The sequence below is a fragment of the Nycticebus coucang genome, chromosome 3, assembly GCF_027406575.1.
Source record: "Nycticebus coucang isolate mNycCou1 chromosome 3, mNycCou1.pri, whole genome shotgun sequence".
Classification (NCBI taxonomy): domain Eukaryota; kingdom Metazoa; phylum Chordata; class Mammalia; order Primates; family Lorisidae; genus Nycticebus; species Nycticebus coucang.
Window position 1 is genome coordinate 60,653,775 of NC_069782.1, and position 23,534 is coordinate 60,677,308.

General features: G+C 40.2%; 1 protein-coding gene across 1 annotated transcript in view; it reads left to right on the forward strand.

Annotated features, from left to right (window-relative positions):
* Positions 1 to 23,534, forward strand: part of LOC128580968 (adhesion G protein-coupled receptor E4-like) — a 150,981-nt gene that overhangs the window by 16,349 nt on the left and 111,098 nt on the right. Inside the window, 5 exon segments of the mRNA XM_053583432.1 lie at positions 5,897 to 6,004; positions 7,649 to 7,843; positions 9,423 to 9,577; positions 11,625 to 11,757; positions 11,760 to 11,809. Of these exon segments, the coding sequence (XP_053439407.1) occupies positions 5,897 to 6,004; positions 7,649 to 7,843; positions 9,423 to 9,577; positions 11,625 to 11,757; positions 11,760 to 11,809 (641 nt within the window).

The window sequence follows — 23,534 nt, forward strand, 5'->3', positions numbered from 1 at the left end:
CATACTGGGCTTCCTGCGGCTCAGAGCCCCTGCAGGCTCTGGGCTCCTGGAGCTCTCCCCGCCCTTGCTCTGTGCTCTGGAGACCTGAGTGTCTGCCGTGTGGCTGGGCAGGGAACTGGGTGGAGCTGAGTCTGTTCTCTGCTCCGCGGTCCTGGGCTCCAGCCGCTCCCCCAGCCCCCCTTCATTCTGAAGCCTGGAGGCTTGGGCTGTGGTGGTGCAGTGGAGCCAAAGATTGGGAGAAAAGGAGTGAGCTTGCTGCCGGTGGCTCTGAGTTCCCAGCACCCCACCCCACCCACACTCTGGGATCTGGAGGCCTGTCCCCCCGGGAGTCCAGATTCTTGAGGGATTTGTCGGGGCGTGGACAGTGCCCGAACTGCAGCTTGTCGGTCCTGACTCTGGGACACAGGAATGAGGCTGGGGGAGACCCACATCAGAGCAGAAGTTCCCTGAGGCGGCTGAAGCCATACCCCCTGCCTCCCTGGGCAACCAGAGGAGGCCCCCTAAGTATAGGATTTGCCTGAGGTGACTCACAAACCCCAGAAACATCCAGAGTAGGGCTAAGTTCTCAGAGAACTGAGACTTCAACCCAGAGTAAGTGCTTCACTGAGGTCAAACAGAAGCCAACTGACAAGAAGTCAGAACCACTCAGCCCCACCACATCAGACAGGGCCCCAGTCTCTCAGGCTACAACACTGAATGGGCCCTCAACAAAACCCTAGGGGAAAAATGAAAGGGAGTAAAACAACCATGGGGCGGAATCAGTGGAAAAACTCCGGTAACACGAATAACCAGACTAGATCAACCTCCCCCAAAAAAGGAAATGGCGGATGCAATTGAAGATCCCATTCATAAACAACTGGCAGACATGTCAGAAATCGAATTCAGAATTTGGATTGCATACAAGATTGATAAAATGGAATTAGGAATCCGAGGAGAAATTCAAAAGTTGTCTCAAGAATTTAACGAATTTAAAGACAAAACCACCAAAGAGTTAGACACACTGAAACAAGACTTTGCAGCCCTTAAAGAAATGAAAAATAAAGTAGAATCCCTCAGCAACAGAATGGAACAAGCAGAAGAAAGGATTTCTGACATCGAAGATAAAGCCTTCGAATGCTCCCAAACTCTCAAAAAGGAAGAGAAATGGAGAGCAAAAACGGATCTTTCTCTTAGAGAGCTCTGGAATAATTCGAAGAAGGCAAACATACGAATAATAGGAGTTCCGGGAAACAATGAAGTGGCATCGAGGGGCAGAGAGGCCCTTCTGCATGAAATTATGAAAGAGAATTTTCCAGACATGCTTAGAGATTCTGAAATTCAGATAGCAGACAGTTTCAGAACTCCAGCACGATTCAACCCCAATAAATCATCCCCCAGACATATCATAATTAGCTTCACTAAAGTCAACATGAAGGAGAAAATTCTCAAGGTTATCAGGCGAAAGAAAGCCATTACCTACAAAGGTAAGAACATTAGAACGACTGCAGATCCCTCTGATGAAACCTTTCAAGCCAGAAGAGGGTGGTCATTGACTTTTAATCTCCTAAAGCAAAATAACTTTCAACCCTGGATCTTGTACCCAGCTAAACTGAGTTTCATCTATGATGGAGAAATTAAATACTTTAACGACATTCATATGTTGAAGAAATTTGCCACAGCCAAACCAGCTCTTCAGGATATTCTCAGACCTATGCTCCGTAATGACCAACCCAATCCTCTACTACAAATGTAAACTCACTCAGAAACTCCTGATCAAACTCCAACTTCTACAATGGCGAAAAGATTAAATTCGTCCACCGGACATTTGAAAAACTCGATACCCAAAATTTCACCAAATTTATCAATAATCTCCATTAATGTGAATGGCTTAAACTGCCCTCTAAAGAGACATAGGTTAGCTGACTGGATACAAAAACTCAGACCAGATATCTGTTGCTTACAAGAGTCACATCTTAACTTAAAAGACAAATACAGACTCAGGGTCAAAGGATGGTCATCCATATTTCAGGCAAATGGTAACCAGAAAAAAGTAGGTGTTGCAATTTTATTTGCAGACTCAATAGGCTTTAAACCAACAAAAGTAAGGAAGGACAAGAATGGTCACTTCATATTTGTTAAGGGTAATACTCAATATGATGAGATTTCAATTATTAATATCTATGCACCCAATCAGAATGCACCTCAATTCATAAGAGAAACTCTAACAGACATGAGCAACTTGATTTCTTATAGCTCCATAATAGTCAGAGATTTTAACACTCCTTTGGCAATGAGGGATCGATCCTCCAACAAAAAGCTGAGTAAAGAAATTTTAGATTTAAATCTAACCATCCAGCATTTGGATCTAGCAGACATGTACAGAATATTTCACCCTAACAAAATTGAATACACATACTTCTCATCAGCCCACGGAACTTACTCCAAAATTGATCACATCTTAGGCCACAAATCTAACCTCAGTAAATTTAAAGGAATAGAAGTTATTCCATGCATCTTCTCGGACCATCATGGAATAAAACTTGAGATGAGTAACAACCGGAATCTACATACTCATACAAAAACATGGAAGTTAAATAACCTCATGCTGAACGATAGCTGGGTCAGAGATGAGATCAAGAAGGAAATTGCCAAATTTTTGGAACTAAACGACAATGAAGACACGAACTATCAGAACCTCTGGGACACCGCAAAGGCAGTTCTAAGAGGGAAATTTATAGCGCTGCAAGCCTTCCTCAGGAGAACGGAAAGAGAGGAAGTTAACAACTTAATGGGACATCTCAAGCAACTGGAAAAGGAAGAACATTCCAACCCCAAACCCAGTAGAAGAAAAGAAATAACCAAAATCAGAGCAGAACTAAATGAAATTGAAAACAAAAGAACAATACAACAGATCAATAAAGGAAAAAGCTGGTTTTTTGAAAAGGTCAACAAAATAGATAAACCATTGGCCAACCTAATCAGGAAAAAAAGAGTAAAATCTCTAATCTCATCAATCAGAAATGACAAAAACGAAATAACAACAGACTCCTCAGAAATCCAAAAAATCCTTAATGAATATTACAAGAAACTTTACTCTCAGAAATATGAAAACCTGAAGGAAATGGACAGATACTTGGAAGCTTGTCACCTTCCAAGACTTAACCAGAATCAAGTGGAAATGTTGAACAGGCCCATTTCAAGTTCCGAAATAACATCAACCATACAAAACCTCCCCAAAAAGAAAAGCCGGGACCAGATGGTTTCACATCAGAATTCTACCAAACCTTTAAAGAGGAAGTAATACCTATATTACTCAAACTTTTCCAAAATGCAGAAAAAGAATGAAGACTCCCCAACATGTTCTATGAAGCAAACATCACCCTGATCCCCAAACCAGGATTAATTATTATATATATTCTATATATTATTCTATTATTCTATAATTATTTCTATCATAATAGAAATTATATTATAATTATGATAGAAATCATTTTATAATATTAAATAATATTATAATCATAATTTTATAATATTAAATATTATAATCATAAAATTATTAATTATATATAATATAATTATATAATAGTAAATAATATAATCATTATTTTATAATATTAAATAACATTATAATCATAATTATTCTATGATAGAAATAATTATAATTAATTATTATATATATTCTATATATTATTCTATTATTCTATAATTATTTCTATCATTTTTTCTGTTTTCTTTTGCATTGGTTTCTGCTCTTATGAATTCATTCCACTTTATTTGTATTTCATTTTTGGTTTCTTAACTTGTTTACTTGGTAGCTTAAATAGTTAATTTTTAAACCATTCCCCTTTCCTAATTAAAGCATACAAATCTTCAAATTTAACTATAAATTAGAGCTATAGATTTCCCTGTGAGTACTGCCATGGATGAATCCCGCAAATTTTTGATATGTTAGGCTTTCATTTTCATTCAGTGAAAAATATTTTAAAACTTCATGTGTGATATAGGGTTTATTTAGAAATGTGTTTGTTATTTCTGTATATTTGGAGCTCTTCTAGGTGTCTTTGTATTAATAGTTCTTAGTTTCATTGTGGATTTTTAATCAAGAAACTATGTTGAACTTTGCCAAATACTTTTCTGCATCAGCTGAGTGGATCACATGATTTTTAACTTTTGTTCTGTTGATGTGATGAATCCCAATGATTTATTTGCATATTGTAAAACAGTCTTGTATACCAGGGATAAATCCCCCTTGGTCATCATGTATAATACTTTTGATGTGTTCTTGTCTGATAGGAGACTCTTTATAATTTAAATCCTTTTGAATTAATTGAGATTTGTCTTATAGTCTATTTTGACAACTGTTCCATGTGAGCTTAATATCTGCACACTGAATGTAGTGTATAATAAAGACTAAAGTAACAGTCACTTAAACAATGGTTTAACTGTTATTTCTTTAACAGTTTGAGCATACAAAGCTCAGGGCTGCTGTGGCTGTTCCATGGCAGCTCTGCACTCTTCCATCTTCAACATTCAACTTCTGTCTTGTGTTACAAGACAGGTGCTCTACTTTTTTTTTTTTTTTTAGACAGAGTCTCACTTTTTGCCCTTGGTAAAGTGCCATGGCATCACAGCTCACAGCAACCTCCAACTCTTGGGCTTAAGTAATCCTTTTGCCTCAGCCTCCCAAGTAGCTGGGACTGTAGGCACTGCCACAACACCTGGCTATTTTTTGTTGCAATTCTCATTGCTGTTTTTTTAGCTGGCTGGGTCTAGGTTCAAACCCGCCACCCTTGGTAGATGGGGCCAGCGCCCTACCTACTGAGCTACAGGTACCACCCAGGTGCTCTACTTCTATATCCTCTTACTAGGTAAGGGGAGAGGGATGAGTGAAGAAGTAGGCAGAATGCTCAGTTCCTATAGGACACATCCTAATCTTCCATCCACTGGCCTGCAAATGGGTGCATGGCTCTACCTAGCTTCAAAGGCAGCTGGAAAATTATTTGTGGTTAGCTTAAATTTAATAATTATATTCCCAGAGTAAGAAGGATGAATGGTGATTGGAGGCACTGAGGTTTCTGCCATAACTCCTAGGACAATTTTCTCACACATACAGATACAAACTTCTTGATTGAAAAAATTTATGAGGGTAATCCTTAAGATCTTGTGTTTACAGGCTTATTTGATGTGGACAGAGTTTACTCAAGCATTTTTCCCCAATGCTGAAGATATTCCCTTATTGATTTTATTCAAAAATTCTCAATAGCTTAACTACTCTTTCTTAGAAGGATTATGTTCCTCCTTAACAAGGACTCAAGTATTATTATTTCACATTGTTTTTTTGGTTTTGCTCCTTAAGTGGCCTGTGGTAAACGCTGAGTTTGCCCCCCTTGTTCCAGCTCAGAGAAGCACAAACATCTTGTATTTTCCCTTGGGCTGTATGGCCAATGTGCATTGCTCAGGACATGTTGACTACTTCATTCCTACTAGCCAGAGATGTGGAGAGAAAATGCCACTTCCACTTGGTCAACCTTGCTACTAGGGAGTTGGAATAACCAGTAGGGTGTTTTCCAAAGGAGGGAGATATTCAATAAGTTTTTTTTTTTTTTTTTTTGTAGAGACAGAGTCTCACTTTACTGCCCTCGGTAGAGTGCCGTGGCCTCACACAGATCACAGCAACCTCCAACTCCTGGGCTTAAGCAATTCTCTTGCCTCAGCCTCCCAAGTAGCTGGGACTACAGGTGCCCGCCACAACGCCCGGCTATTTTTTGGTTGCAGTTTGGCCGGGGCTGGGCCTGAACCCGCCACCCTCGGTATATGGGGTCGGTGCCCTACTCACTGAGCCACAGGCGCCGCCCTTCAATAAGTTTTTTAGTCATGAGAAGTAAATATTAAAGGACTCATTTTCTTAATTTTTCAGTCTATGAAATCAGGAGGTGCAATGAGACAAGCGAAAAGGCTCTTCTGGAAGCTGGAAATAATACTATGCATATTGACTGCACTCATGCTTTCAAAGGAACTATAATGGGTACTGTGCCTATGATGGATTCTCTTCACTGTAAAAATTCCAGGCATCATTGTTTCGTTTCTAGGATATTAGACCAAAGGATAAGACTTTATAAAATATTCGTAGGAGGAATATTGTCAAAGATTCTAGAATGAAAAGACCTTCCTTGAGCACTGATCAGGCAATTAAGAGGATGAAGTTGCAATTTTAAAAGGAATGTACTTTGGGAAACATACTTAGAGTCCAATAGCTTTCTTTTACATTCTTCCTTAAAAGTGACAGACTCACACATTATTTTGTCCATGTGATGTTTGAAAAGGTAACATTCAATAGTGGCAGATCACTTTGAAAATCTTTTCCCTTGAGGAGAGTTTTGCAAAAGCCCTATGTAAAAGAGTTGCCAAATCTTTTTCTGTTTCCCAAGTTGGCAAAATTATTCTGTGAAAAGATGGGAGAGTAAATATTTTAGGCTTTTTGCACCAGGTGAACCTCATCATAACTTACCCAAGTCTGCCACAGCAGCATGAAAGCAGCCATACATGCTAAGTCAATGAAGGAGTGTGGCTGTGCCAATAAAAGATCATTGACAAAAGCAGGTTTCAAATAAGATTTGATCCTCATGCCATAAATTGCTACCCCTTCCATACCATAGTTTGCCATCCCTTTACTTTTTGCCTAGGAAAAGCACCTGCCCTATGTAATTATTTTCTAATTAATTGATTGGTTTACTATCCATTTCTTCCACTACAATGTTAGCTCTCTGATAGCAGATATTTTGCATGTTTTGTTCACTGCTGTGTTATAATTCCTAGAATATCTTGGCACACAGTCAGGGTTTGGTAAGTATGTGATGAAAGAGTAAATAGAATAACTAATGCATATAAACTATTTCAAAGAATAAGACCTGGTTACATTGAGAGTGACGTGCCTTCTGCATTGACTTCAAAAAAAATTATTGGCTATTGATTAACCTTTGCTCCTTACTGTGAGATCTAGAGTAGGGGGAGAGAGGGAAGGATCTAAAAGTGAGTTGATTTTTAAAAGGTAGTAAATAATAATACAGTAAAGTGGCTTTGGCTAAAATTGGGCGGTGGCACATAGATAACTGAAGTTTGGAGAACACCCCATTAGGTTACAGAACATCCTATGAGCACTGAATGTCAGTGAATTATATTTTCATGAAATGGGGAAGGTAAAAAGGAAAAGGAGAGATAAAGAAAGGGAGGGAGATGAGGGAGGAAAGGAAATTCAGTGAATTAAATAGAATTGCTCACTCTGTATGCTTTTCTACTAAATTAGATGCCTGAGAATGAGAAGATAGGAGTGTATGATGTCTTTAGCCCACCTGAGTTCTACCTGTCCTTCTGAGAATAAAAATTTGCCTCAACAACACTAACTTAGATGCCTAAGAGCTCATATATGTTTTTACTATTCACTGATAAGCATATTTTGCACATATATCTCTTATAATGTGTGGAGTATTATAATATATATTATATAACCAAAAATGCTTTACCCTAAACCACATGTAGTGTGCAGAAAGTGCAATTGAAGGAATTTTCAAACTATCCATTGTTTGCTTTCTGGTCCTCATCTAAGACACTAGTGTACTAAATCACCAAGCTATCAACACTCCCTAACATTATTTTTCTTCTATTCTCTCAGGTAGAAGTGCAGTTGCCCTTATCACATATCAGTCTCTTGGAGATATTCTGAATGGATCATTTTTTAATAACAGAAGAGGAATGCAGGAAGTAAAACTAAACTCTCATGTTGTGAGTGGCACCATTGGCTTGAAGGACAAACTTTACCTGTCCAAACCCATAGTCCTAACTTTTCAACATATTCAGGTGAGCAGAAGCTAGTGGTGGTTCTCCATGCAGTGCTGTTATTAGAAGGGTGTGCTATAACCTTACAGGTAGGGAAATGAATCTAAGTCTAATTTCTAACTGAGAAGAAATGTAAAGGCACCTTCAATGAGAAATCACCTCACATCTGTTAGGATGACTGTTACCAAAAAGTCAACAGATAAATATTAGGGGATGTGTGGGAAAGGGAATTCTTAGAGACCTACTTGTGGGAACATCAACTTATATAGCCACTGCAGAAAAGAAAAAAAGGTTCCTCAAAAAAATCAAAAATGGAATCATTTTTGATTTTTTTGAGGAACCTTTTATTCTTTTCTGTATCATATGATGTAACAATCATGCTTCTAGATATATAGACAAAGGAATTGAAGAGAGAAAAACATCCTAATATTCACTGTAGCATTATTAACAATATCAAAGATTTGGAAACAAATCAAGTTGTTTTCACCAAGACATGAATAAAGAAAACGTTTTATACAATAACTATAATTATATAATATTTTCTTAATTATATAATCTTAGAAGGTTCCCTTCTTTTATTAGGCTGAATAGCATTCCATTGTATATCTCTATAGAGATATAGATGAGATATAGATATATAATGGAATGTTATTCAGCTTCATAAAGAAGGGAATCTTGCCATTGTGACACATGGATAAACATGAAAGATTATTTTATTAAGTGAAATAAGCCATAAATGAAAAAATAAATACTGCATGATCTCATTTATATCTGGAATCTAAAAAAAGTCAAATTCATAACAGCAGAGCATAGAAGGGTGGTTTCCAGAGATGGGGTGTAGAAAAAATGAGGAGATTTTGGTCTAAGGTGATAAACTGTGTTAAAACATGAATAAGTTCTGTAGACCTAATGTACCCCATAATGACTATAGTTAATGATAATGATGTATTATATGCTTGATATTTGCTAAGAGAGTCTTGTGACCACATACAGACCCTGGGACTGTGTGAGGTACTGGATGTGTTAGATAGCTTGATTGTGGTAATCATTTCATATGTCACATACTGTCCCTTAAATATATGCCATTTTTGTTTATGCATCATCCCCTGATAAAGCTGGAGAGGAAGGTAATGTACAGATATGCAGAGACTGCCTCAGTGGAAGAATTTCTCACAATTGAGGTCTAAAAGGCAATGAAGAGGAAATATTATTGAGCTCAGATGAAGCTAGAGGCAGGAGGAGGGATCATCTTGCCTGAGATGAGAGAGGCTGGAGCAGAAAGAGTCTGGAAGAAATACCAGACTTCTCTCTCTTCTTTCCCACAGTGATCTCTCCCCAGGGCTTCTCATTTGTCCTATCAATGGCTATCAACCTGGGTGAGGCAGTTCATAAGATTTAATCCCAGGTGCACTGAGATGGACAGAGACAGGCAGAACAAATGAAAAATAAACCCTGTGGCAGGTGTGGTGATGAGAAAGTCTTCTCAACAAGAGTTTTCCCAATCCAGTTTCCAATACAGTGTACCATGATTAACCCAATAAAGTTTAAATAACCAAACTGGAATTGACTCACCTTCATGGTATTCTCAATTCCAGGTTGGAGGTGTGAAGATGAAACATTATGTGTCTACTGGGAAGACTCACAGGAACAGGGAGGCAGCTGGTCCACAGAGGGCTGCTCTCACGTATACAGCAACGATTCTCACACCCAATGCAAGTGCTACCATCTGTCCTGCTTTGCTGTCCTTGTGGCTCTTACCCCCAAGGTACCACCATTCATAGTCTGTTCTTGTGAATCTGATTGTGTCAGAAAGGTGTGAGGTCATCTTCTGAATTTCTTAATATAATGAAGTCATTATATTAGAGGCAGTAACTTAAAGGTTAGTATATAAGAGGTAGTAGCTTACTTGCAAGGGGATTCCAGGAAACATCAGTATGGACTGATAAAATTAAATGGGAATGAGACAGAAGCCAATGAAGAGAGCATGACCAAGCCCTTCCCCATTGTGGGCAACTGGATCTCGTTCATTCTGGGGGACTCTGGGATTCAGTGTACAACTCACATCTCAGAATCATTCTAATTGAGTGGCCAGGGAGCTGGGTGTTTATACTACAAATCCTTTTAGTCATTTCTTGAGAGTTGCATCCAGGGGATGTTACTTCTCTGACACCTCCATAGGCATGTGCAGGGTGAGCTCAAGCTAACAAGGAAAGTCTTCAGACACTGGGACGTTTGCTTGGCAGCCTCTCTGATGATAAGGTCCAAGGAGGTTTGGGATTGAAAGCATCTGTTATCTGAAAAACAAATTGACACTTAACCCTCCCCTCTCAGACTAGGGGAAGTTACCGGGGACACCAGTGACACAACACAGCCTGCTGAACTTCCCAGTTGCCAATAAAGTCTAGGATAATTCAGGTTTAAAAAAATTTACCAGGTCAGCTGCAGTGGATAACACCAGTAATCCCAGCATTATGAGAGGGTGAGGTGGGCAGATTGCCTGAGCTCAGGAGTTGGAGACTAGCCTGAGCCAGAGTAAGACTGTGTCTCTAAAAATAGTCAGGCATTGTGGCAGGCACCTGTAGTCCCAGCAAATTGGGAGGCTGAGGCAAGAGGATCACTTGAGCACAAGAGTTTGAGGTTGCTGTGAGCTGTGACACCAAGGCACTCTACCCAGGGTGACAGAGTGAGACTCTGTCTCAATAAAAGAAAAAAAGCAAAGAAACAAAATTTACCCATATCCCTCCCCTATTTTTCTTAGCTCTCACATATTGAACATTTAGTATAGGACAACCACTGTGTTGTGAGCTTCACATGTATTGCCTCATTTTATTCTTAATGAGTGCGTATTATACATCAGACATTGTTCTAGGCCAAACAGATTTTAAAAAAAAAACCTCAGCCTTCCTGGATGTTACTTTTTTTTTATCGTTAAATCATAGCTGTGTACATTAGTATAATCAAGGGGTACAATGTGCTGGTTTCATATAGAATCTGAAATATTCTCATCAAACTGTTCAACATTTTCTCAGTTATTGTATGTAGACATTTGTATTCTTCATTTAGTAAGTTTCACCTGTACCCATTCTAAGATGCACGGTAGGTGTGGCCCCACCCATTATTACCCTTCCTCCACCCTAACCTCCCCCCTCCCTTCTGTTGTGCTGTCCAAAGGATAATTAGACACTAGATACAAGGCTATAAAGCACTTAGAATATAGCTAGAGCTAATGATGAACCAAATTCTTAATTTTATTTCATTTTAATGATTGAAATTAAAAACCTTGAGAAGCATAAAATATTCTTTAGTTAAACACCACTTTACTGTTTGGTAAGACTACATTTTACTTTCAACACTGATAATACAGTGTCTGAGTTGAGATGTGTTCTAAGCGTGAAATATCTTCTGGATTCCTAAGGCTTAATATGAAAGAAAAAAGAGAAAGTGATGTACCTCACTAATAATTGTTTATGTCTCCATTGATTATATATTTAACTTGAATATATATTTGATAATATATATTTGAAATAATATTTGAAACTTGCTCAGCTCAGTTAAATACACTGTTAATTTCATCTGTTCCTTTGTACATTTGTTGTTATGGCTACTAGAAAATTTCAATGTACACACGAGGCTTGTGTGTCCCATTTCTACTGGACAGCCCTCATCTAGTTATTTGGATTCAACACTCCTTCGGTGGTGAATTCTGTTGCTGCCCCCATTTTGAAGATGGGAATGGCAAGTCTCAGAGAGGTTAAGTGAACACAGTGGCACAGCTAGAAACTGTAACAGAGTCCTCCTTTGTTGGTTTTCAGGAGGATCCTGTGCTGACAATTATCACCCACATGGGGCTGACCATGTCTGTGCTGTGCCTCTTCCTGGCAGCCCTCACCTTCCTCCTGTGCCAGCCCATCCAGAACACCAGCACCACCCTGTACCTGCAGCTCTCTCTCTGGCCCATCTCCTCTTCCTCATAGGCATCAACAGAACTAAGTCTCAGGTATGCAACTGGCCAAATTTCCCTGTTGTCATAATCGATTCTAACCCTTGTCTCCTGAGAAAAAGTAGTGAGTGAGGCATTAATCAAGTGCAATGGTGTGGGGGGTGGGGAAGCATGGGAGCCCGTCTCAGCTGTCCTCCTGTGTAACTTTGAACAAGATCCTGACCTTCTGATGGTCCATCCAGCAAAGTGATTGGTAGTCAGCCTAAAGGTATCAGGTAACACTAACTGTTCTGACATCAATCCCCCAAAGTGGGGCTCAGCACAGTAGTAGTTTCCTATTTCCCTTATGCATCAATGGAGGGTGAGCAAATTGGTTTGGAGAGTGTCTATCTTCTGCTCTCACTCTGCTTCATGCTCTTCAGTTTCCCTCCCTCCCTCCCTCCCTCCGTTCCTTCCTTTCTTTTTTGCAGTTTTTGGCCCGGGGCCGCGTTTGAAACCACCACCTCGGATATATGGGACCGGCGTCCTACTCCTTGAGCCACAGGTGCTGCCCGATCGTCTTCATTTTCCACACCCAGCTTCCAAGGTCACCCTGACATCCTCTTCATTATAGCCATTTGGGAGGAAGAAAAGAGCATGGCAGAGTCTTATGGCATAGGTTTATGTGGGCTACACCAGGAAGTGGAGGGTCCTCACTTCCTCTCACATTCTATTGGCTGGAACTCAGTCATGTGGACCCACTTAACTGCAAGAGCATCCGGGAAATATAGTTCTTAGCTAGGAAGCCACTTCCCAGAGAAATGTAGACTCTGTAAATGTACTCTGTATTTGGGTGTCTAGGATAGGCTTGAAGTTTGGGGGTAACAGTGACTTGGCCACACTGATCTACACTTGAATTCAACTGTTCATTCTACTTGTGTATGACGTTCTTGAAATGACTTCACTTTGTATTTGTTCAGTTATATTTATTTTTGATTTTATTTATTTGTTCATTTATTTTTATTTCAGCTCGATAAGGGGTACATATGATTAGGTTACAATGTTTGCATTTGTTAGATAAAGTCCTGTTCTAGTTGGACCTCACACTAAGGAGGTATGTCATATACACTTATGTTGTGGCCATTAAGTAGGAGCACACCAATCCCCCAACCCCTTAACTTGAATTGAATTGAGTTTTTCTCTTATCTGGACATGTGTTAGATCACCTACCAGCTTCATAATAGAATTGAGTATATTGGATTCTTGCATCTCTATTCTTTCGATACTTTACTAAGAATAATGTGCTCTAATTCCATCCAGGTTAATACAGAAGATGTGAAGTCTCCATTTCTTACAATGAATGAATAGTATTCCATGGTATGCATATACCACAGCTTGTTAATCTATTCTTGGGTTGGTGGGCATTTAGGTTGTTTCCACAGTTTGGCCATTGTAAATTGAGCTGTGATAAACAATCTAGTGAAAATGGCCTTAGGGTAAAATAATTTTTTTTCTTCTAAGTAGGTGCCTAGTGATGAGATTGCAGGAGCAAATGGGAGGTCTAATTGGTGTTCTTTAAGGATTCTGCATACTTCCTTCCAAAAAGTTTATAGTAATTTGCAGTCCCACCAACAGTGTAGTGTTCCCTTCTCTCCATATCCATGCAAGCATCTGCAGCATTGGGACTTTGTGATGTGGGATATTCTCACTGGGGTTAGTGATATTTCAGGGTGGTTTTGATTTGCATTTGTCTGATGATTGGGGAAAATGAACATTTTTTCAAATGTTTGTTAGCCATTCATCTGTGTTCTTAAGAGAAGTTTATGTTCATATGTCTCGCCCAGTAGTAGATGGGATTGCTTGCTCTTTTTTTTTGTTGATTAATTTGACTTCTCAGTAGATTCTAGTTTTCTTTTTTCTTTTTTTTGATGACTATTTATTTCTTTACTAGATAATAACTGTGTACATTACTACATTTATGGGGTACAATGTGCTGATTTTATATACAATTTTGAATGTTTACAATCAAACTGGTTAACATAGCCTTCACCTCACTTATTTAATTGTGTTTAGACATTTATACTCTACTCTTAATATATATTTGACGTGTACCCTTGCAATATGCACAATAGGTGAGGTCCCACCAATTACCTTCCCTCCACCAGCCCACTACCCTTCCCTCCCCTCACCCTCCACTTCTCTCCTTCTTTTTGGGCTATAATTGTGTTTTATCATTTGTATGAAAGTGTGGGTGATTATATTTTGGTTTCATAATACTACTGAGTACACTGGATATTTTTTCTTCCATTCTTGAGATACTTTACTAAGAAAAATATGATCCAGCTCCATCTATGTAAACATAAAAGAGGTAAAGTCTCCATCTTTTTATGGCTGCATAATATTCCATGGTATATATATACACCACAATTTGTTAATCCATTCATGGGTCAATGGGTAATTGGTTTGTTTCCATGACTTGGCAATTATGAATTGGGCTGCAATAAACATTCTTGTATAAATGTCTTTGTCGTAAAATGATTTTTGGTCATCTGGATATATACCTGTAGAGTAATTGCAGGATTGAATGGCAGGTCTACATTTATTATTTTTTATTTTTTTTTTCTGAGCTAATGGCTTCTTTTTTTTATTAAATCATAACTGTATACATTGATATGATCATGGGGCATCATACACTGGCTTCATAGACCATTTGACACATTTTTATCACAGTGGTTAACATAGCCTTTCTGGCGTTATCTCAGTTACTGTGCCAAAACATTTACATTCTACATCTACCAAGTTTCGCAAATACCCCTGTAAGATGCACCACAGGTGTGATCCCACTGATCCCCCTCCCTCTACCCACCCCCCCCTTTCCCACTTCCCCCTATTGTTAAGTTGTAGCTGGGTTATAGCTTTCATGTGAGAGCCCGAAATTAGTTTCATAGTAGGGCTGAGTACACTGGGTACTTTTTCTTCCATTCTTGAGATACTTTACTAAGAAGAATATGTTCCAGCTCCATCCATGTAAACATGAAAGAGGTAAAGTCTCCATCTTTCTTTAAGGCTGCATAGTATTCCATGGTATACATATACCACAATTTATTAATCCATTCGTGGATCGATGGGCACTTGGGCTTTTTCCATGACTTAGCTATTATGAATTGGGCTGCAATAAACATTCTGGTACAAATATCTTTGTTATGTTGTGATTTTTGGTCTTCTGGGTATATGCCCAGCAGAGGAATTACAGGATTGAATGGCAGATCTATTTTTAGATCTCTAAGTGTTCTCCACATATCTTTCCGAAAGGAATGTATTAATTTGCATTCCCACCAGCAGTGCAGAAGTGTTCCCTTTTCTCCGCATCCACGCCAACATCTCTGGTCTTGAGATTTTGTGATATAGGCTAGTCTCATTGGAGTTAGATGATATCTCAAGGTAGTTTTGATTTGCATTTCTCTGATGATTAAAGATGATGAGCATTTTTTCATATGTCTGCAGACCGTGCGCCTGTCTTCTTCAGAGAAGTTTCTCTTCAAATCCCTTGCGCAGCCTGCGATGGCATCCCTTGTTTTTTTCTTGCTGATACGTTTGAGTTCTCTGTGGATTCTGTTTATTAAACCTTTGTCAGAGATATATCCTGCAAATATCTTCTCCCATTCTGAGGGCTGTCTGCTTGCTTTGCTTACTGTGTTCTTAGCTGTGCAGAAGCTTTTTATGTTTGATCAAGTCCCAGTAGTGTATTTTTGAAGCTGCTTCAATTGCCCGGGGGGTTCTCCTCATGAAATACTCACCCAGACCAATTTCTTCAAGGGTTTTCCCTGCATTCTCCTCTAGTATTTTTATAGTTTCATGTTTTAAGTTTAAATCTTTAATCCAATGAGAGTCTATCTTAGTTAATGGTGAAAGGTGTGGGTCCAATTTCAGTCTTCTGCAGGTTGCCAGCCAGTTCACCCAGCACCATTTGTTAAATAGGGAATCTTTTCCCCACTGGATGTTTTTAATTGGCTTGTCAAAAATCAAATAGCGGTAAGTAGCTGGATTCATCTCTTGGTTCTCTATTCTGTTCCAGATATCTACTTCTCTGTTTTTGTGCCAATACCATGCTGTTTTGATCACTATCGATTTGTAGTAAAGTCTGAGTTCTGGTAGTGTGATTCCTCCTGTTTTGTTTTTATTTCTGAGTAATGTCTTGGCTATTCGAGTTTTTTTCTGATTTCATATAAAACGAAGTAATGTTTTTTCAAGATCTTTAAAATATGACAGTGGAGCTTTAATAGGGAGTGTGTTGAAATTATATATTTCTTTGGGTAGTATGGACATTTTGATAATGTTGATTCTTCCTAGCCATGAGCATGGTATGTTTTTCCATTTGTCAAAATTTTCAGCTATTTCTTTTCTTAGTGTTTCATAGTTCTCTTTATAGAGATCTTTCACGTCTTTTGTTAGGTAAATTCCCAAATATTTCATCTTCTTTGGCACTACTGTGAATGGGATAGAGTCCTTAACTGCTTTTTCAACTTGACTGTTGTTGGTGTATATAAAGGCTACCGATTTATGGATGTTGATTTTGTAACCTGAGATGCTGCTGTATTCCTTGATCACTTCTAGGAGTTTGGTAGTAGAGTCCCTAGTGTTTTCCAGATACACAATCATATCATCTGCGAAGAGCGAAAGTTTGATCTCTTCTGACCCTATATGGATACCCTTCATCACCTTTTCTTCCCCAATTGCGGTGGCTAAAACTTCCATTACAATGTTGTAATGCAATAGAGACAATGGGCAACCTTGTCTGGTTCCTGATCTGAGTGGAAATGATTCCAATTTAACTCCATTCAATATGATATTGGCTGTGGGTTTGCTGTAGATGGCCTCTATCAGTTTAAGGAAAGTCCCTTCTAGACCAATTTTCTTGAGTGTTCTGATCATGAAGGGATGCTGGATATTATCAAAAACTTTTTCTGCATCAATTGAGAGAATCATATGGTCTTTGTTTTTTAATTTGTTTATGTGCTGAATTACATTTATAGATTTACGTATATTAAACCAGCCGTGACACCCTGGGATAAAACCAACTTGGTCAAGATGTATAAGTTGTTTGATGTGTTGCTGGATTCTGTTTGTTAGGATCTTGTTGAATATTTTTGCATCTATATTCATTAGTGATATCGGTCTATAATTTTCTTTTCTTGTTGGGTCTTTTCCTGGTTTGGGGATCAGGGTGATGTTTGCTTCATAGAACGTGTTGGGAAGTCTTCCTTCTTTTTCTACATTTTGGAACAGGTTAAGTGATGTAGGTACTAATTCCTCTTTAAAGGTTTGGTAGAATTCTGATGTGAAACCATCTGGTCCGGGCTTTGCTATTTAGGGAGGTTTTGTATAGTTGAAGCTATTTCTGAACTTGATAAGGGTCTGTTCAACATTTCCACTTGATTCTGTTTAAGTCTTGGAAGGTGGCGTGCTTCCAAGTATCGGTCAATTTCCTTCAGATTTTCATATTTCTGAGAATAAAGTTTCTTGTAATATTCATTAAAGATTTTTTGGATTTCTGATGAGTCTGTTGTTATTTCGTCTTTGTTGTTTCTGATTGATGAGATTAGAGATTTTACTCTTTTTATCCTGATTAGGTTGGACAGAGGTTTATCTATTTTATTGACCTTTTCAAAAAACCAACTTTTTGATTTATTGATCTGTTGTATAATTCTTTGGTTTTCAATTTCATTTAATTCTGCTCTAATTTTGGTTATTTCTTTTCTTCTACTGGGTTTGGGTTGGACTGTTCTTCCTTTTCCAGTTGCTTGAGATGTCCATTTAAGTTGCTAACTTCCTCTCTTTCCGTTCTCTTGAGGAAGGCTTGCAGTGCTATAAATTTCCCTCTTAGAACTCCGTTTGCGGTGTCCCAGAGGTTCTGATAGTTTGTGTCTTCATTGTTGTTTTGTTCCAAAAAATTGGCGATTTCTTTCTTAATCTCATCTCTGACCCAGCTATCATTCAGCATAAGGTTATTTAACTTCCATGTTTTTGTATGAGTATGCAGATTCCTGTGTTTACTCAATTCAAGTTTTATTCCATGATGGTCCGAGAAGATGCAAGGAATAATTTCTATTCCTTTAAATTTACTGAGGTTAGACTTGTGACCTAAAATGTGGTCAATTTTGGAGTAAGTTCCGTGGGCTGCTGAGAAGTATGTGTATTCAGTTTTGTTGGGATGAAATGTTCTGTAGATGTCTGCTAAATCTAAATATTGGATGGTTAGGTTTAAATCTAAGATTTCTTTCCTCAGCTTCTTGCTGGAGGATCGATCCAACACTGCCAAAGGAGTGTTGAAATGTCCGACGATTATGGAGGTGGAGGAAATCAAGTTACTCATGTCTGTTAGAGTTTCTCTTATAAATTGAGGTGCATTCTGGTTGGGTGCATAGATATTAATAATTGAGATCTCATCATATTGAGTATTACCCTTAACAAATATGAAGTGACCATTCTTGTCCTTCCTTACTTTTGATGGTTAAAAGCCTACTGTATCTGCAAGTAAAATTGCAACACCTGCTTTTTTCTGATTACCATTTGCCTGAAATATGGATGACCATCCTTTCACCCTGAGTCTGTATTTGTCTTTTAAGTTGAGATGTGACTCTTGTATGCAACAAATATCTGGCTTGAATTTTTGTCTCCAGTCAGCTAACCTATGCCTCTTTAGAGGACATTTTAAGCCATTCACATTGATGGAGAGTATTGATAATTCTGGTGGAATTTTGCGTATCGAGTTTTTCAAAGGTCCAGTGGACATTTTTAATCCTTTCACCAGTGTGGAAGTTGGAGTTTGATCCGAAGTTTGTGAGTGAGTTTACTTTTGTGGTATAGGATTGGGTTCGTCATTGTGGAGGATAGGTCTGAGAATATCCTGAAGAGCTGGTTTACTTATGGCAAATTTTTTAACATATGAATGTCATTGAATTATTTAATTTCTCCATCATAGATGAAACTCAGTTTGGCTGGATACAAGATCCTCGGTTGAAAGTTATTTTGCTTTAGGAGATTAAAAGTTGATGACCACCCTCTTCAGGCTTGAGAAGTTTCAGCAGAGAGATCTGCAGTTATTCTAATATTCTTACCTTTGTACGTAATAGGTTTCTTTCACCGGACTGCTTTGAGAATCTTCTCTTTCATGTTAACTTTAGTGAAGCTAATTATGATATGTCTGGGGGATGACTTATTGTGGTTGAATCGTGCTGGGTTTCTGAAGCTGTCTGCTATCTGAATTTCATATTCTCTAGTCATGTCTGGAAAATTTTCTTTCATAATTTCATGCAGAAGGGCCTCTGTGCCCTTGGAGGCCACTTCATCGTTCTCAGAAATCCCTATAATTCTTATATGGCTTTTTTTCGAATTATCTGAGAACTCTCTGAGTGAGTGATCCGTTTTTGCTCTCCATTTCTCTTCCTCTTTGAGAGATTGGGAGCGTTCAAAGACTTTATCTTCAATGTCAGAAATCCTTTCTTCTGCTTGCTCCATTCTGTTGCCGAGGGATTCTACTGTATTTTTCATATCTTTGAGGGCTGTAAATTCTTGCTTCAGTGTGTCTAAGTCTTTGGTGGTTTTGTCTTTAAATTCGTTAAATTCTTGAGACAACTTTTGAATTTCTCCTCGAATTCCTAATTCCATTTTATTAATCTTGTCTGCAATCCAAATTCTGAATTCGATTTCTGACACCTCAGCCAGTTGTTTATGAATGGGATCTTCAATCACATCTGCCGTATCTTTTCTTGGGGGGGTTGATCTATTCTGGTTATTCATGTTACCAGAGTTTTTCCACTGATTCTGCCCCATGGTTATTTTACTCCCTTTGGTTTTTCCCCTGGGGCTTTATCGAGGGGCCGTACAGTGTTGTGGACTGAGAAACTGGCGCCCTGTCTGGTGTGGTGGAGCAAAGTGATTCTGTCTTGTTTTCAGCTGGTTTCTTTTTGATCCTATTGCAACTTCTACTCTGGCTTGAAGTCTCAGCTGTGTGGAAAAATCAGCAATTAAGTCACCCCGCCCACCCACCTCTGGCCCCAGTTGGAAAAGGAGAATCAAACCTTCCTACAACTGCACACCCAGGGCACCGCCTGAAAAGTCCTCAGTCTATTAGCCCAGTTCAAAAGGTCCAAATCAACTGTCTCAATCGGCACCTGTCTCTGGTGGGAGAGTTCAAGAGGTCTCTGGGAACTGGATCACAGGGGCCTGGTGACTCCTCTGACACGGCTCACCCCAGTGCAGTGTGGAGTCAGGAGGAGGCACCCAGCAAACAGAGCAGTCTGGGAAGGTTGACGTCTCCTTCCCCACTTTGCCCCTCCATCGGACCCAGTCACTGGTATCTCTGCAGATGGCTAACCCAGTTGCCTGTAGTGAACAGACACTCCAGGGGTTTGCACCTGCCTGAATCACAAGGAAGTCTTCCAGGCCCCCGCAGACTGCCACTATCTAGCAGGAGGATATGGGGCCTGACATCTTTGAGTGCTTGATGCAGGTGATGGGAAGGAGGTGTTCACTCAGGCTTAGCCCCGTCCCTGATGGATGCTGCTAACAGAACAGAACAGAACAGACAACTTTGCGGGGTTCTGTCTCTGTTCTTGCTGAAATCGCCTACAGAAGACGTGCTGTTCTGAGTTCAAACGTCTTTGCTGCTGGTGGTTTCACCTCTCTGGGTCGGCCCCGCCCTGGAAGCTTCCCAGGTTTGTGAGCAGTGTCAGGAAATCTCCCGCTCACCGGTGGCCTCCGCTGGTTGCCCAGGGAGACAGGGCGTGTGGCCTCAGAATATCCAGAAGTTAGCATTCTTCGGTAAAGAAAAAACTGCTGTTGATCTGCCTCCTGGGAACTGCTGCTCTGGTGTGGGCACTGAGCCGACCCTTTTCTCCTCTGTCTCACGCCCCAGAGTCAGCACTGAGCGGCTGCAGTTTATGCTGGTTCCACACCCCTCAAGAGATCCCCCAAGAATCCGAACTCTTGGGGGATATGCCCCCAGACCCCAATTGGGAGTGGGGGGGAAGCTAGAGTTTCATTCAGTTTTACGCCCGCCCGGGGAGGGCTGTTGCACCGCACCACAGGGAAGTGCCGCCAAGGCTTGATTTCCACTCAGCAGAGTGCCCTCTCCTTGCTCACGTGTCTCAGAGTCAGCGCTGACCTGACGCAGCTTGGGCACTGTGTACTCCCCTCAAGAAATCACCCAAGGATCTGAACTCCTGGGGGATAGGCCCCCAGACCCCGATTGGGAGTGGGGGGGAATCTAGAGTTTCATTCAGTTTTACGCCCGCCCGGGGAGGGCTGTTGCACCGCACCACAGGGAAGTGCCGCCAAGGCTTGATTTCCCCTCAGCAGAGTGCCCTCTCCTTGCTCACGTGTCTCAGAGTCAGCGCTGATCTGAGGCAGCTTGGGCACTGTGCACTCCCCTCGAGAAATCACCCAAGGATCCGAACTCCTGGGGGATAGGCCTCCAGACCCCGAGTGAGAGTAAGGGCTCTCAGCTCTCAGCGGGGAAGCTCGAGTTTTATTCAGTTTTGTGCCCGCCCCGTAATGTTGCCTGGGGAGGGCTGCTGCACCTAATCTGCAGGGAAGTGCCGCCGAGGTGTGACTCCCCCTCAGTAGAGTGCTTTCTCCTCGCCCGTGTGTCTCAGAGTCAGCGCTGACCAGTCGCGGCTCGGGCACTGTGCGCTCCCCTCAAGAAATCACCCAAAGATCCGAACTCCTGGGGGACAGGTCCCCAGACCCCGAGTGGGAGTGGGGGGGAAGCTAGAGTTTCATTCAGTTTTATGTCTGGCTGTATTGATGCACGGGGAGGGCTGCTGCACCGCACCACAGGGAAGTGCCGCCGAGGCGTGACTCCCCCTCAGCCCGGTGCCCTCTCCTCACTCGCGTGCCTCAGAGTCAATGCTGACAAGTCGCAACTCGGGGACTGTCCACTCCCTTTGAGAAATCACTCAAGGATCCGAACTCCTGGGGAACAGGCCTCCAGACCTCAGTTGGCGGGAGGGGAGTTTTGGGGATTCAGGGTTGCCAGCAAAGGATTTTTAAAGTTTTATTCAGTTTTATGTCCGGCAGGAGAACGCCACGGCACCAGTAGGGGAGGTAGGTCCAGTTTTTAGAAGGTCTCTCCCGTGGAGTGTAGTGGGAGGGCCTTTAATTTCTGCCCATTTGTTTAATTGTGGGGCTCTTGAGCCGGTCTCACGGGGGAGGGGCACTCCCGTCCGCTTGGTGGTGGATTTTGTACCTTTTGTTTGCGTCCTTGTGATCACAGCTTGCCTCAGCGGTGTTGATGTGCGTTCTTCAACCTTCTCTCTTGGTGAGGCTCAAGTCCACCAGGATACTTACTAAATTCCCGTCCCTTAACTCTCCTTCTGGACGGGAGCCTCTGTTGAAAGCTGGGTTCAGTCCGCCATCTTGTCCCGCTAATCCAGGTCTACTTTTAGTTCCCTAAGGGTTCTCCAAACTTCTTTCCATAAGGGAAATATTAGTTTGCCTTCCCACCAGCAGTGCAGAAGTATTCCGTTCTCTCCACATCCACACCAACATCTGTCATTTTGAGATTTTGTTAGGTGGGCTAATCTTACTGGAGTTAGATGATATCACAAAGTGGTTTTTGATGTGCATTTCTCTGATGATTAAAGATGATGAGCATTTTTTCATATGTTTGTACCCTATGTGCCTCTCTTCTTGAGAGAAGCTTCTGTTCATGTCTCTTCCTGACAATAAAATGTGATTTCTTGTTCTTTTCTTATTAATTATTTTGAGTTCTCTGTGTATTCTACTTATCAAACCTCATCAGAAACATAAACTGCAAATATCTTCTCCCATTCCTAGGGCTGTCTGCTTGCTTTACTTTGCTCTTGGCTGTGAAGAAGCTTTTTAGTTTGATCAGATCCCAGTAACATATTTTTAGTCTTGCTTCAATTGCCCAGGGGATCCTCCTCATAAAATATCTTCCCAGGCCAATTTCTTCAAGTGTTTCTCATGCACTCTCTTCTAGTATCTTTATAGTTTCATGTCTCAAGTTTAAATCATTTATCCAATGAGAATCAATTTTTGTTAATGGTGAAAGGTGAGGGTCCAGTTTTAGTGTTCTACAAGTAGCCAGCCCATTTACCCAGTATCATTTGTTAGATAGGGAATCTTTCCCCCAATTTATGCTTTTGATAGGCTTATCAAAGATCAAATGATAATAAGTGTCTGGGTTCTTCTCTTGGTTCTCTATTCTGTTGCATACATACACCTCTCTGTTTTTGTGCCAGTACCATGTTGTTTTGATCACTATAGCTTTCTAGAATAGCCTGAAGTCTGGTAGCGTGATTCATAATGATTGGTTTTATTTATGAGTAATGTCTTGGCTATTCGAGATTTCAACATTTTTGTCAGATTATTACAATGAAGTATCTTTACATATTCTAAAGCTTGTCTATTTGATTTACTTGTTGTGTCCTTAGCTGTGCAAAATATTTTAGCTTAATTAAGTCCAGTTTGTTTATTTTTGTACTTTCAATTGCCACTGAAGTCTTCATAAAATTATCCCCCAGTTTGACATCATCAAGAGTATTTCCCACACTTTCCTCTAAGATTTTTATTGCTTCATGTCTTAGATTTAATTTTTCCTTTTTGAAAATTATTAAATCATAGCTGTGTACACTAATGTGATCATGGGGTACCATACAATGGTTTTATAGACCATTTAACATATTTTTATCACTCTGGTTAACTTAGCTTTCCTGGCATTTTCTTAGTTATTGTGTTAAGACATTTATATTCCACATTTAGTAAGTTTCACATCTAC